We start from the raw sequence: 16,975 nt of genomic DNA, 5'->3' as shown, positions 1-16,975 counted from the left end.
TCACATTATGTTTAAATAAATATTTCGATCTTTAGACACCATACCTTTTGACAAAGTAATGGATACACAAAACAGATGAAACGGGTTTCTACTTTAAAAGATATTTGCTTTACTTATTCTTTATGGAAATTTAACAAATAATTCAGATAAGCTAATAGAAATTTTAGCTGAAAAATCTCCAAATTGTCAATATCAAAGTTCTTATATTTCTCCACTATACTAGGACCATATTAAAAAAAAAAAAAAAAAAAAAATATGCATAAGTGGATAAAAAGATAAAATACAGATACGTGTTATTCTTTTCATTCATTCCTTTTCAACTTTTTTTTTTTATAATACGAGGGTCACTCCATAAATAATGCAAACTATTTTTTCTTTATTACATGTCTAATTTTCCTACAGTTCTCTTTACAAGCCTTTGGTGCAGTCTCCCTGTTTCTCAATGACCGAGTTCCAACGCCTAGGAAGTTTCAGTATCCCAAACAAGACGCCATTTTATTCAGCAGTCGAATGGTTCGGGTTCTGGCGGTAGAAAGCTCTTCTAGAGATGAAAAATTACGTTCATGCATAGGTTGTTTCATTTTTTGGAATAGGTCGAAATCTAGTGGTGTCATGTTTGAGCTATAGGGAGGTAACACAGATGTATTCGCATAGCTTTTCACTTACATTCCCGACATGCAGACAAGAGTTGTACGACGTGACCCAGCCTTGAGCAACTATGGTCGTGTTTTGTGTATTTTTCTGCGTAATTTTTTGCTAGAAGTCACCATAATATACTACTGGGAATTTCTTCCACAAGGAACTCTATGAAGATTCCTTGAAGATTATAACCAAAATAATAATTTGTTTGCCCTTTGATTGAGATTATCAATATTTAGTTGGACGTGAGGGAGATGGAACTCTCCATTCATTGGACTGTGATTTCAACCACTATGAAAACGAGTAGTCCTAAGATAAACTGTACTACGGTACACTGTTAACTCACCGCACTGTGGATTTAAGATGCGGTTTTTGCCACGTAAAGTCTCAATTTTGCATCAACAGACATAGTACCCGAAACACCTGCAGCCTCTATTTCCAGCACTTACCATGGAGCTCACAAACACACGCCTTACTGTCTCAAGAACTCAAGTTCAAATGACGCAAGGTTTACCGCTATTACATCATTTGTGTATGAAATGACCCTCAAAATTCTAAACACAGAGGTAAAATACAAAGATATGAATTTTTAAAACTTGATTTTTTTCAGGAAGAATATAGTTTTATTATACTTCTATGCGTTACTACAAATTCTACCGATATAGGCATTTTGGATTCTTATAGTGTCAAGAAAACAGATCCTTAAGACAAATCGTCAATAAGGAATTTGTGTCAGTGCCTACCTTAAGCCAATTTAATTTGGGAATAAATTTTGACGCAAGATGATCTGGAGCAGCAGCCACGGCTTCTAAAAGGCAATACAAAGGTGTAGGCCCTGGAAGAAAATCATAATACAAAGTTACTACAGATGAAATGGACACGTAATATGCAACCATAGCATTACAATTACAAACACGGTTTCATAGGAATTATCTTGAAAAAATGAAATATTTCAGTCTAACGTCCAACGATTATGTCCTTAAGGCTAAGGGAGACAGATGATTAAGGCAAATGAATGATAATTAGACTTCAGAATTTTAGGCACGAAAAACTTAGGTTTTAGGCGCCTAAAATAGGCCTTTAGAATACGAAAATAGGCGCTAAAAATTAAAAAAATAGGCTCTAAAATTTCAATTGTAAATTTCCCAAACATCTTTATTTGTGTCTTTTAACAATACATATAGAGTACATATCAAAATAGTAAGAATTTATTCATATTTAACGGAACAGTAAATGACCAAATGTTTTTTCCAAGTTTTCTACAGTCAATATGTGTCTTTTATCTGTTAAAATAATTTTCGTTGCAGAGAATGATTTCTCAACTGAAACTGATGTTATAGGTGCATATTTGAATTTACTTGCATTTGATAAAAGTACTCTTCCGGAAGCATATCGTTCTGCCCCGTGAAGACTTTTGTTGTGTGATCCAACACATTAAATTCTCTGTTTTTCTCAATCATAGTTTCCCATTTACAATTCATTTTTCCCCCAACTTTTGCCGTAACACTTTGATTTTTTTTCTGCTTCCTTCACCACTGTCGCCTGCTCAGCAAGTGTTCTTTTCTTACCTTCCAATTTAGCAATTGTTACAAGCAAAAATGAAAATTTTGCCTTTATGTACACAAGATCTCTCTTTAATACTGCGTCCCTCACAAGCTCCTTCGAAGCTGTGAGACACGCACTACTACTCTTACTAGGAAATTAAAATGAAAGGAAATCTTTGAGTTTTACGTCCCATTGTTATGCCGGTTAGGCTAAAGGAGACGACGATGATGAGTAATGAGTAAAATGGTGGAATTAAGAAAGTGGGAGGAAACGGGAGAACCCCGAGGAAACCCACACACACGATTTTTGTCCACCACAAAGTTCACTTGGCGGAGGCACTAGGAAATTATTCAACAACAGGAGCAATAGCATCCAAGCAGTAGCAATAGTACAGAGCTGCTTCAATCCACGTTTCCCAGCGTGTTAAAACAGGTTGTGGAGGAAGAGGGATGTCGGGATTTTTTTTTTTTTTTGCCTGAAAAAGGCAATTCTGGATGGAGCTTTACAGAAGGTTTTCTTCATGTTTAAAAATGAAGTTATTTACTTCAGAGAAAAAAAAATACTTCTGATAGTTTCGAAATCCTATGAAAAGCATGTGCCATACAGGGAACATGAATTAAATTGGGGTGGAAGGTTTTCAGATGTTGAGAGGCAGCAATCATGTGGGATGCAGCGTCGGTACAGAGAATCATCTACACCACCGAGATATAAGAATTGCAAACTTTTACTAAAATATTTGTTTATTTTTGTTAAGAAAATATGTGAAAAAAATGTTTTCTTGTTTTAGGTTATTTTAGGCTTTTAAAGGACAAAAAAGGCAAAAATAGGCGCTAACACCTCATTTAGGACATTTTAAGTCACTTAAATATTGTTTCAATAGGCCTAAATTTTCATAATTCATAAAGATCCAAAGTTTTATTGCCGTACTGTGAAAGGGGAAAAAATAGGCATTTGCCTTAAAATCCGAAAGTCTAATGATAACGGAAGAATTGATGAAATGATAATGCGGAAGGAAACGGGAGTATCCCGAGAAAATCCACGGACCCGATGATGTCCACCACGAACTTACTTGACTGGAGATCGAAAAAGGGACTCCACGCACCAGAAATAAGCAATCTACCACTGAGCCACTGAGTCCCAGGAATGATCTTGAAATTGGCGACAGAAAATTAAATGTGTGTGTTCTACAGGATAACTCAACTCTGAAATCATACGGAATAACCAGTTTTCTTCCTTTCCCGCTTTGTAATATATTCCTGCCGTTTGTGTGATGTCGTTACGCATTCAAAAATTCATCTAAATGATCTTGATTCTTAGAGGCCACTGTCACAGAAAAGCTGCCCAAGAATTTAGTCGATTGCACACGTATCAATCGCCTATTATGCAGATTACTTATTTATAATTCACCTATAATGCAGTTGTTATTCCTTTTGCAATAATCATTATAGTAAAAACTGGACATAAAAAGAACAAAAACAAAACTAAATAGTGCATACAACACTTGCAATAATATAAAATTTAATTAGCTCATCCGTGGCTAAGCGGTTAGCGTAAGCGCCTTTTGGCGTGGGAGGCCCGGGTTCGATTCCCGGCGGGAGCTCATGTGGTTCGGATTCCACGTTAATCAGTAGGTCCCCGTCTCATATAGCCTCGCTGCTGAACGGAACGTCGCACTCAACTCGTCAAAAAAGATATAAAATTAAAAAAAACATACTAACAAAATCTTTAAAAAATGGGAACAAAAAGAATAATACATTCAAAACGAGAAATGTAACAATATGTGTATTAGGGTGGCTCTTATTTTTTGACTTTCGATTTTTTATTTTTATTCATTTATTTTATTATTTATTTATTTTTGTATCATCCCTAAAACGGTTCCATATCAAACTAAAGTAACCCATGAGAAAAATTAGCCTAAGTTGGGAACGGCTAGAGGGAGTGAGATCCTTTGATAGGAGTAATAGAGGTAAAACCTCATGTATTACTGTGTAGTATCATCATGACGGTCATTTTGGTATGGAAAATCCCTGTTTTATTTTCCAAGCTTATGGCAGCATTGTCATTGTGTAACATCCATGTTCCATTTTTCCAACCTTCCGGTCTTTCTCAAAACCTCCCTCAAACATCTATTTATTTCTAAACAATACTCTTTTTTGATGGTTTGACCACGTGGGACATATTTGTATCTATCACAAAAATCAAACCAAACAGTAAGCATCACTTTAACATTAGGGCGACTTTGATATACATTTTAGGGTCTCGACGAAGATTTTCCCAGTCAATAGGATGATTATGCCTTAGTTTTAACGCCATGGCTGTCGACTCAAGTCTCGTTACCTATTATGATGTTTTCCAAGAGCTTTCATCTTCGTTTGTACGAGTCAAAAGATCTTCACAGATTTCCACACGTGTTACTTTTTCTTCATTTGTTAACAACTGTGGAACGAATATTGTAGTAACATGAAGCATGTTCAGTTTTTCACTTAACAGGTCGACTTACTGATTTCTTCCACACCTCAGTTATTTCATGGATGGTCAAACGACGACTTTTCCGCGAAACATCGCACACTTTCTGAACGTGAGGATAATCACGTGATGGTCGTATAGGTTTTCCCTGGTCTCCGATGGATGTTCTTTCTGCTTTGAAACAATGAACCTTCTCATAAACTGGATTCGGTTCTCTCTCTCTCTCTCTCTCTATATATATATATATATATATATATATATATATATATATATATCTCGGGTGGGTGTGCAAAAGATGTTAAGTCACAAAATGGTACTTTTGAGAATTTGAAAGTTTGAAAATTCGACAAAAATCAGAAACTACAATATATGATTTTTTGTATATTTTATTTCAATTAATATTCCTTCGTGCAGATTATACTCAGTTTTTAGTGCTTAACACCTTATAATAAAAAAGTTCTAGATGTGTTTTTAGGACTATGTTTCAGAACTTGTGGACTTATCTGACTTTGCACTTAATACAACTTACAGCACTTGTGGACTTATCTGTTTTTGCACTGAATGTATATACTTATGTTATACTGTGCATAATGCTATAACATTATTTTAATGGAAAAATATTACCAAATTGTAATTAATAATTAAAGGAAGTAAATAAAAAGAAATAATATAAGATATTATGTTGGCGGTTATGGTTAATGTCACAAAGTCGTCTTGGCAAGTTTAGCAAATATAGATGTAATCTTAGCAAAGCACACAGAGATTAATTTTGGTAAAAATATATTCAAGTAAGCATGTAAAGTTTGACTGTAGAAGGCAGAGCTAATCTGTCGAAACTGTAACAGAAATGTAATATATTTTTACCAAAATTAATCTCTCTGTGTTTTGCTCAGATTAATTCTATAATATGGTTAATGTCAGTTTACTAATCGTCTTCATTTGGACTGCTTTCTGTTTCATCAGGAAATACATTTCGAACAGAGGATGCAGTTTTTAATGATCTGTAAAACTCATGAAATACAGTGGATACAAACGGAAGCTGGTCCAAAAGATCCTTCTTCTTTTCGTTGCTGATTACTATCGGTCCATTGTAGAAACATTTTGGCATCAAAACACTTGGCTTTCCCCTTCTTGAAACATCCATAGTTTTGAAATTTTCACAACTATTGTGTATTGTCAAATAATACACCTGGCTTTTGTTTCTCATAGCGTAACCACTTAATATGTCTTCACAGAAAACGTTCACCAGCACTGTTACTCTTGCGAAATTGAATGGATTCTGTTAACACAGAGGAAAAATCGTAGAAATCTTCTTTAAACATTTCACGTACCGGTACTACAAATTGTTTTTTCTTCCTTTTATGACGAATTAATTGAGCTCAGTCGTGGGGATGCTCGACGTTACCATTAAACCTTTTCTTCTTTTTCTCTATAAGACTATGATCTGTATCACATTAAATATCTGTATGACCTGGTATTAAAAATTTGTGGTCAATAGTTTCAAGGTTCGTAGACTTATGTAAAACTATGAAGCACATAGCTGCAAAGTGGGAATTGCGATTCTGTCCAGCACATGAATCGGAGTACATAACTACTTGTTTCACTTCTGGATTCATATTTTCTAACAGAAAATGATAAACACATGAGGCAATATCATTTGCCCCTTCCACCGATTCCCTCATGCCACACAAAACAAAAAAAAAAAAAAAACAGTTTGACTGTCACAATCGTGAACTGTAAGATTAAATGTCCATAACTGTCTTTTGTAAAATGATATTGATTTCTGTAAAAAGAGAGTTGGAAGACATTGCTGTAAGTCAAATGTGATGGTCTTGCGTGTAATATCATTCCTAAACAGTTCTTTGTCGGAAGCATTAGAGTTATATGCCACTTCAACCTCTTCATGATGTTTATCCAACTGTGTTTTTATGGAAGGATCTCCGGACACTTCAAGTTGAAGAAATAACTTATCACGGACTTGAAACGTATCTGCGTGCGGTTTCTTTATTTTCAAGTTCATTTTGTGGAATTCACTCTCATACAGACGTCTACTTACGGGAATCCCATTACATATTCTCTTATACTCCTCATATAGTCCCGAAAGAGTCACGTATGGCGGTAAATACTTTTCACTGGAGTCTCGTCGGGAATAATGACTTTCATGTGAGGGAACTGATTGAATGTGTTTGCGAACCTCTTCCAGCTCATTTTCGGACTTGGTGTTGGAAGGTTTGTGGGTTCCTCGGCTACTAATGTCTATAACACTAGAGAGAGAAGCACGATTCTTTTGAATTACAGACTCTATGAAGCTTTTCTTTTCACAAAAATACACAAGAAGCAACTTTTACACACTTCATGTCTTTTACCCGACACTTCGATGTGATACAAAACTGTCGCTTGGCGATAGTGCTGCTTTTCCAAATCTTTCTACCTGATTCTGGTTCTCTGCTTATTAGCAATATTCAGCAAACTAGAGGTATACATAACTCTTCGATTATAATCACCAAGAGCCCAGTAATTATCAAATATATACAACATTTCTGAACACAACATTTTACATTTTTTCTACACTCTCCGGGAAGCTAAAATGTACGAGCTAGAACGCATTTCCCTTTCGAAGTAACATATGATTGTCCTGTATTTCTGAGACTTTTCTCGTTTCACAAATTTTTCGTGAATCGCGTTTCAAACCTCGTGATTCCTTCCGTCCTCTATTTTCACGGGACCTATCTTCCACAGGTACCTCGCGTTCGATGTCAGATGTTCCTGGTTTCTCTGATAAATTGTGCAGATCTGTACACTGGCCGAGCACAGTAACAGATGTTTCCCCCTCTCTCTCACTACTATCTTCTTTCATCCCTTTTCTCTTACCAGTCTGTTTCTTGCGTCTCGTCCTATGACTTTTAAGCTTGTCTTCTGCTTCGGATTCTGTTGATTTGGATGCAGAATCATTCACATCAAAATCCGGGTCTATTTCTATGGTTGCGCATTTGTGTTGTTCATTAAAATATTCAAATAGAGATAGAAAACAGAAACAGAGTAAAATGATTATATTTGTTTCAAACAAATACTACTTAACCTCTGAATAATATGAAAAACCAATATAATTCAAATAGTAACTAAGCAAATAATTTACAAGCTCGTTTCTCCTTAACATATTTCACATAACTTTATTGCTTGCATTTGTTTCATTCACACGATGGAAATGTTTCCAACAATTAAGTGCAGTGCAAAACATGTTAAGTCACATTTTAGAGGACTTACCTTTCTTTTCACACTCATATATGAATGCACAAAGTTGGGAAAAACATGTTAAGTCCACTTGCTACGGACTTAACTTGTTTTGCACGAAATAGAATCAGTATGTCAAACATGACTGAAAACGCACGGGTTTGTAACATCATTGAAAAACCTGATAGGACTTAGCCGAGTATACACAATTGTAGAGAAAAATTTTCTTATTCGGATAGCGTGAAAAGCTCATTTTTGACCGTTTTGGACTTAACATGTTTTGCACACCCACCCGAGATATATATATATACACGAGGGGAAGGGGAAGTCAAAAAGTAAAGGGACTTGCAATTTTTCGCACTAGGGTATGGTAACCCTGCTACTATCCAGCGCTGAATTAGTGTCGTCTGCAACACTTCTATGCAAGGTGTCACTCTTATTCCCGCGTTAGTCGTTGGAGTGTAGCAGACCGTTAAAGATGACAGCTCCATTGTTAATCTGCACCAAGGAGGAAATGAGAGCAGTGATTCGCTTTTTGTATGTGGAAGGTGTTAAATCTGCGGAAATTATTTCTCGAATGCAGACGTAGTGTGGTGACAACTGTTTATCGCGAAGCAAGATCTATGAATGGGTAGAGCGTTTCAAACAAGGAAGAACAGGGAAGTCACTGATGGTATGGTGATGGAAAGCAGACGAATAACAGTGGACGAAATCACCAATACTTTACATATCAATCATGGTTCAGCGTATTCCATCTTAACGACAGGCCAAATGTTCGGAAAGTGTGTGCAAGTATTCTGCAACCGATGCACACGTCACTGATGCGGTGCAAAATTGGTAGCAGGCACAACCGGAAAATTTGTTTTCCTACGGAATCAAAAACTTGTGAAATGTTGGAAAAAGTGCGTTGAAGTGCAGGGAGATTATGTAGAGAAATAATGTAGGTTTCAGTTTTCTATCATCAGAATATATGTACCTTTTCTCGAAAGTCCCATTACATTTTGACTTCCCCTCGTATATATACATTTATTTATTTCCCGTACACTTCTTCCAACACTTTCAAAATTTTTGTAAAATGTCTTGCCTAATATAAAACACAGTATGATATACACATGCTGCTCTTCCAAAATAATTCATTTTTGTAACAGCATCTTATCTCCACAAGTACACAACATAACTTTACTCTAACGCTTGCAATCTCACTATAACACAAAGCAGGATGATACAAGAACCTATTAAAAAAAAAAAAAAAGAAAAGAAAAAAAAAGAAAGAAAAAGAAAAGAGTCCCACTACGCGGCGCTGGCAAGCAGAAAGTTAAGGACAGTTTTGTTGATCGTGTTATATTTTTTGAGAATTCGGCTTCTCTTTGAACAGACCTCGTATTTGAGTTTTATTTAAGGTGGATCACCACCCGGAAGTCAGTATATATATTTTAGCTCATTGCCTTAACTACTGCGCAATGAAACATTACATATTATAAATATTGTACTATAAGATAGAGTAATGTTTCAGCTACAGCACAAGACACTGATTCATTTGGTTGTGTTTCCTGATTTCGAATAATGTAACAAATAAAAGAAAATATTTGATTCGTTTTACAATGAGCACACAAGATCTTGCTTTAAGATCTTACAAGAAGTGCTCAGTTTTACGAAATGTTTATTTGTATGTGTAAAGTATTTTAAAGTAACGATCTTATTACGAAATAGATATATTGTTTGATCATTTTTCGTGTTATGTTTCATATTTTATTTAAATATTAATTTACATTTAAGGAAATAAGATTTTGAGACGGAACTTTGCAGAACGCCATAATGCGTTGTTGCCAAATTTGTACGTTTACTGTAGTAGTCACAATAAGAAACTTATTGTGCTATAGCGTCGCAGTTCGAGAAGCACAATTGCGGTAAGGGCCAAAAACTAATTTCTCTACTAAGTATCCAAGCAGAATTCCATGATTACTTCCTTTATTATCTGGCATTAGTAAACACTCGACACTATCTGGCAACGGCACACTATTTAAGCAGCGTTTAGCATAGCACTGGGAACACCTAGTGATCCACCTTAAAGTGTTGAAGGCTAGCAAAATTTGAATATTTTGAGTGATTTCTAAATCGTTAACTACTACTTCCTTAAACAACAATCACTTAAAAAAAAATCAACAATTCCATGCAGCATACGTCATTATTAAAGAAAAGTATTCCTCAATCTGAATATTAGTATTACCTCCTGAAAGTAAAACACAAACACACACACAGAGGAATTGCTCGTACCTGGATTAGCAACCAGAATTTGCTGAAGCATTTGTAAATATTGTTGCAAAGGTTGCACCTTCTCTTCGGTCTCCAACAGTTGACGCAAGAATCTTCCAATCAATGGTGTATGATCACTGGGCTGATAGGACATCTCTTGTGACACAGGGACTTTTGCACTGTTTATTAGACATAATCTTAGGTAGGATATAATCTGAAATGAAATTTATTATTGTGTGTAATTTTTTATTTTTATGTTGATGCTTAAGCCTAAATAATACTATATTTACAAAATTAACCTTTGGGTACAAGATCTATGAGTGGGTCTACAAGATACGCAAGTAATATAAACAGAATTTTGAAGTAGTGCAGTGTAGCGACAAGTCTTAAGATGATTAGTTAGTTATGCAATGCGTTTAAAAATTCTCTTCTTAGTGGACGTCGGTAGTAGGGGGACGCGGCAGAAGTCCTAAAAGGCACAAGACCTAAACGGCATTAGACCTAAAATGCACAAGTCCTAAAAATTATTTCGCGGCACAAGTCCTAAATGGCAGAAGTCCTAAACGGCAGAAGTCCTAAAATTCATTTTGCGGCACGAGTCCTAAACGGCACAAGTCCTGAAAATCATTTCGCGGCACAAGTCCTAAACGGCAGTCCTAAATGGCAGAAGTCCTAAAATTCATTTTGCGGCACGAGTCCTAAACGGCACAAGTCCTGAAAATCATTTCGCGGCACAAGTCCTAAACGGCACTGGACCTAAAAATCTCTTGTGGCGCTACCATCGCGTCCGTAAGAAGAATACTGTCAATCTGTTAGTCAAAGTTTTAGATATACTGTTTCATATTACAGAACCTTAGTTCTTACAAGTTATTTGTATAAATACATATTCTATACAAATATTCTGAAATAATAAATAAATAAATAAATGAAGCCTATTGTCATTTCTTGCTCTTTCCATGATATATTTCTATGTTGACAAAATTTTAACTTCCTACCAAATGTGATTCCCAAATCTTTCATAATGTCTGTTTCTTCTCTATTTCCACACCCTTGACCGCATATTAGTAACATAATATTGGTTTTAGTTATGTACGTCATAAACTTTGCTTTCCTTGTGTTGTTTTGAAGTAAATTATTTTTACACATATATTTCTTGTACAGAAGTCTTTCTGTAGCAAATAATTGTCATACTCGTAATTAACTACTCCTTACTCGTTATCATTATTAATATTAATAATAATTTTAGTGTTACTAACATAGTTGTTACCGTTGGAATTAAATACGTTCATATTGGTATTGTGGCAACTACTTACTACTGAAATGCTTTATCGAATATTTAAGTCTGTAGTTTGTAGCAGGGTGGCCATAGAAGTTAATGGCTTATAGCCCATAGTGCGTCACTGAAATTTTAGAGGATCTTTGAAAAGCAACTTAATTGAAATTAATGAGAAAGATATATTTAAAATAAATTTATTTAATACAAGAACATTACGTTTAATCAATTCCGCAACCATGGTTGAGGAAGGGATGTATTAAAGTACGAACCATTGAAATAGTGCAGAAGCAATAGCTGAGTTTGTATGAAATTAACTATATTTGTAACTTAACAACACTTGAACCACCAGACTGATCTCGACAAAAACTTTCAACATAGATGAGGTTCGGGCCTGAGATGGTTTTATCATTTCACTTTGAAGGTGCAACTTGGAGGAAGGAAGGAAGTGAGGATATATATTAAAAATTATCGATCTTAGTGTCGAATCCATAGTTTTCAGGGTTGCTGAGATGAACACTGACATTTCCGATGAAGCTTAAATTCTAATTCAGCACTGCAACTTGGGGGAAGGAGAGGAAGATGTATAAAATGATCGAAAATGACCGCTATAAGTGTCGAATCCATAGTTTTTGCGGTCGCTGAGGTGAACAGTTACACTTTCGATGCCGTTTAAATTCAAATTTACTCCCGCAAATTTGAGGGAGGTACATAAAAATGATGAAAAATAATCGATATTAGTGTGAATCCATAGCTTTCGAGGTCGCTGAGGTGAATAGTGACACTTTCGATGCCGTTAAAAAAATTAAATTTATCCCCGCAAATTGAGGGAGGGGAAGGTATATTAAAATGATGCAAAATAATCGATATTAGTGTGAATCCATAGTTTTCAGGGCCACTGAGGTGAACAGTAACATTTCCGATGCAGTTTAAATCCAAATTCAACGCCGAAACTTTAGGGAGGGGGAAGGGGTGATATATAAAAAATGATCGAAAATGACTGATATTAGTGTTGAATCTATAGTTTTCGGGTTGCTGAGATGAGCAGTGATGCTTCTAATGCCGTTTAAACCCAAATTCAGCGCCGTGACCTGGAGACAGAGGAGAGGGGGATATATATATATATATATATATGACCGATATTATAGTCGAATACATCGTTTTGGGGGTTGCTTTGATGAACAGTAACACTTCCGATGCCGTTTACATCCAAATTCAGGCCCGCAACTTGGAGGCGGAGAGATATATAAAATGATCGAAAATGACCGATATTAGTGTCGAATCCATAGTTTTTAGAGTCGCTGAAATGAACAATAACATTTCCGATGCAGTTTAAATCCAAATGCATCCCCGCAACTTGGAGACGGATCTATCTATCTATCTATCTATCTATCTATCTATATATATATATATAACTGATCCAAAATGACCGATACTAGTGTTGAATTCATGGTTTTTGGGGTCCTGAGATGAACAGTGACACTTCCGATGACATTTAAATCCAAATTCAGCACCGTAACTTGTGGGGGGAGAAGATGTGGATATATGAAAATGGTCAATATCAGTGTCGAATCCATACTTTTCTGGGTGGCTGAGATGAATAGTGACACTTCCGATGCCGTTCAAATCCAAATTCATCCCCCATTATTACTCCTAAAGGGAGAGGATGACATGTAATAGTAAGTGAAAATGACTGATACTAGTGTCAAACTCATAGTTTTGGGTCCCTAAGTTCACTGGTGACAGTTTTGATGCTCCTTATACCGAAAATGAAACTATTCCCCCCGTGTGAAGAACGGGTATTCTGCTAGTTTTTAAGAATAACGAACGGAAGTTTCACAAGTTAAATTCTTTAATATATTTGTCGCTGCTCAAATTTATGCACTTATGCGGTGTATGTGTGTATATGTAAAGAAATCCTCTCTTTTTTTGAGTTCTTCGAAAAATACAAATAATAAAGAGGTATTTTTATCAGAAAACTAAAAAGTAAAATTAAAAGATGTCGCTTTAACTATTTTTCCTGCTAGCGAAATACGTTGTATGTATAGATGCTGCAGACACGTTACAACAAATAAGATTAGCATCAGGCGAATAAATAGTTTTTAAATTACATTATCCGGGTTTTGCCAATATTTCCGAACAAAAGATTTTTTCTAATGGGTTCAAATTTTATAAAAATTTGCACAGCACAAGGAAGATACGTGTCTCCATAAAATAGATATTTGATTTTAACATACTGGTATTAACTAAAGTGATTCTAGCCCTGTTACTTTAACACTTCCCTGCCATAAAACGGTAACTTTATAAGATTACTTAAGATAATTTAAATGCGTCTATATTATTTAATCTAACTTCGATTATATTTCAGTATTTTTTGTAGCCATAACTCCATTCTATCACGGTGCTAACTTGAAAGGAATGGTGTAAATATATTTATTGCCATAAAATTTCCCTATTCTAATTCAAGAAACATAACCACTCAATGATCTTAACTGTAAAGTAGTAACTATAAAATAGTTTTCATTTTAAAAGCATAATGTGTGAAACATTCGAAAATTTCAATTTTCCCCAATCTTTTCGTTTTTTTCAGGTTCGGGAAAAACTGTAAAAAACTGTTTTTTTTTTTTTACCCAAAATTTCCGTTTCTTTTTCTAGACCTTTGCAACACTAGTCGCACATATTGTGAACATTCATCAGACACGAAGACACATGATTCATCACTGAAACTCCTATTCTCCAATCATCAGCAGTCCAATGTTCTTTGTCTCGTGCCCATTCGAGGAGCTTCTTTGCAATGATTGGAGTAATTTTTGCTTTCTTTCTTGGCCTGAGTGCTTTTATTCCCTTAACACAAAGAACCCTTCGAACATTTTCAGAAGAAATGTCTACACCATACTCAGCCATTTTTATGCTTAAGTCTCTAGAAGTTGCGTTTCTGTTTCCCAGAGCCAATCTTTTTTAGTTTTTTGATACCTCTTAGCGATAGCTTTGGATCTCACCCACACTTCCAAAGCCTATTTTGCTGACATATTTGCTTCTTGCTCATCGCAACGGAGATTTTACTCACAGATTTTTGTCTGTGGGGAATTAGAACATAAAAAAAGTGCTCCCTTGCTCTTTCTCTTTTATGTGTTCAATTTTCATTTTTTTAACAGGAAAGTTTATATGCTAAGTTTCATTTTACTAGCTTCAGAAACTTGCGAGATACACTACCCTTTTAAAAAATCTAGCACCACCCTTTTTACGATACTTATTTCCAAAAATTCTTTTGTATGTCCTGCTTTCATAAGAAAATTATATTTTATAATTAAAATTTAACGACTCTACTTGTAGTAGTATGCCCAAAAAAATCACTCATCTTTACTCTTTTATATAAGAGTACAAGCCAAACAAATGGACTTCCATGAACAGTTTCCGACTTCTTATAACTAACTTATTCGTACATTTCCCACAAGCTGTGGTTTTAAATTTACGCTCTGTCAAGGTCCAGGTTTCAAAAAGGAACTAACTGGAAATATAATAATATTATGTATTTATGTACATGTGTAATATGTATAAATTTATTGTCTTATTGAAGCTTTCGTAATCTGGAAATAAACTTTTGATTTGCTTTTAATATATAAAAAGCCTGTTCCCCTAGAAAAATTTGCAGGCTACACCCCTAAATGTAGTAATTTCTGCAAAAATGGCACAGGACCTAAAATTTAGGTCTAGTGCCTATATTTTTAGGACTTGTGTCGTTTAGGACTTACGAATGTCTCCCACTGTATTGCATAATAAATGTTCTTTGTTCAATTTTAAATTTACTGCGTTCTTTATGTATACAGTTGGTATTTAATGTTCACTCGTGAAAGTCTAGTGAGCTTTTGCCCTAATTAAGTAAACTTTGGTGGATTTTTGTTCTACTCTCAATAAAAATACGCTCCGCACAGTATATATTGCAATTCTGAATGTTTGCTTGGTTTCAGAAGTCTGGTAAAATATGCTTTTTAAACATTTTTATTATTTTTTTTATTTATTTTTGTTTTAGGAATTTGTCTTGGGATTATCGTATCTCCATTCGAAAGAAACAAATTTCTTAACTAATTATGTAATTAATTCTTAGAATGAAATAGGTTGTATTATGTAATTCGTTTATAAGTGCAGAACAGATAGTGATAATAATAATCTTAGTAGTACAAATATAGCTGTTACTGTTGGAATTAGCTACGTTCGTAACATTATTGCCAACTAGTTGCTGCATCGTCGCAATTTCGAGTGGTGGTGGCGAATTTCAGAACTAAAGCAAGTGAATGAAAAAGGCACAAGACCTAAACGGCACAGGTCCTAAAAGGCAGAAGTCCTAAAAATCATATCGCGGCACAAGTCCTAAACGGCAGAAGTCCTAAAAATAATACCGCGGCACAAGTCCTAAATGGCAGAAGTCTTAAACTGCAGAAGTGCTAAAAGGCAGAAGTCCTAAAATTTAGGTCTAGTGCCTGTATTTTTAGGACTTCTGGCGTTTAGGACTTCTGGATGTCACCCGGTAGTAGTTATTGTGAGAATAATAATGAAACACACTTTTGTCCTCGTTTTTGTGTATGTTATGTAAACGTCTAAAGGCTTTTGACCGCGTGAATTGGGAATTGTTGTTGGGAGTTCTAAAGAAGATTGGGTTGGAATGGAAAGATCGAAGACTCATAAGTAACTTATATATGAATCAACAAGTAAGTGTTAGAAAATAGGGGAGGAAACGACAGAGGAGAGTACATTTGGAGGAGAGTTCGGCAGGGATCATGTCTCTCGCCTACATTATTTAATGTCTATCTAGAAGAGACAGTGAAAAAGAGCTTACATGATGATGATATTTCGGTAGGAGGTAGAATGATTAGATGTATCAGATTTGCAGACGATATGACTCTTGTTGCAAAATCTGAAAAGAAATATCAATAGAATGTTAGAAAACCTGAGGAAGAGCTTTGAGGAATATGGGATGAAAATAAATGTTAGAAAGAAAAAAGCCATGGTGACTGGAATGAAGTGGTCTATGTCAAATATAAAAGTGGAAGGAAAGAAAATAAAACAAGTGAATAGTAGTATTTTAGTAATGATATGAAGTGCGAACATGACATAAAAGCAAGGATAGGAATGGCGAAAGAAGCCTTTAGGAGGAAGAAAAGTCTGTTTTGTATAACCTTGAATAAAGAGTTGAGAAAAAGACTTACAGAATGTTTCGTGTGGAGTATTGTACTGTATAGGGCGAAAATATGGACATTAGGTAAAAGTGATAAAAAACGACTGGAAGCCTTCGAAGTATGGGTGTTGAGAAGAATGGAAAGAATTAGTTGGGTCGAGTGGAAAATGAATGAGAGGGTGTTAGAGGAAAGAAAAGAATACTTTTAGGCATTATTGAGAAGAGGAAGAAGGAACTGGTTGGGACATTGCCTATGAAGAAACTGTATCATGAGGGGCGTGCTAGGGGGTATGGTGGCACGAAAGAAAGGGAAGGCGAAGGAGGCTACACTTAATGGACGATATAAAAACAGAAAGATCATACGTGAAGACGAAGACGTTAGTGGAGGACCATTG

At 35.3% G+C, this 16,975-nt stretch overlaps 1 protein-coding gene across 1 annotated transcript in view; it reads right to left on the bottom strand.

The window, feature by feature from the left end:
- LOC145672940 (proteasome adapter and scaffold protein ECM29) overlaps positions 1–16,975 on the bottom strand; it is a gene marked incomplete in the record, with an annotated part of 148,951 nt that overhangs the window by 76,266 nt on the left and 55,710 nt on the right. The window contains 2 exon segments of the mRNA XM_081742170.1: positions 1,383–1,474; positions 10,156–10,348. Coding sequence (XP_081598296.1) covers positions 1,383–1,474; positions 10,156–10,348 — 285 coding nt within the window.

Source organism: Thermobia domestica, chromosome 16, assembly GCF_964235325.1.
Source record: "Thermobia domestica chromosome 16, izTheDome1.hap1.1, whole genome shotgun sequence".
In the NCBI taxonomy this organism is placed as follows: Eukaryota; Metazoa; Arthropoda; class Insecta; order Zygentoma; family Lepismatidae; genus Thermobia; species Thermobia domestica.
The sequence above is the reverse complement of the archived record's forward strand: the minus strand, read 5'-3'. Positions and strand labels throughout refer to the sequence as shown.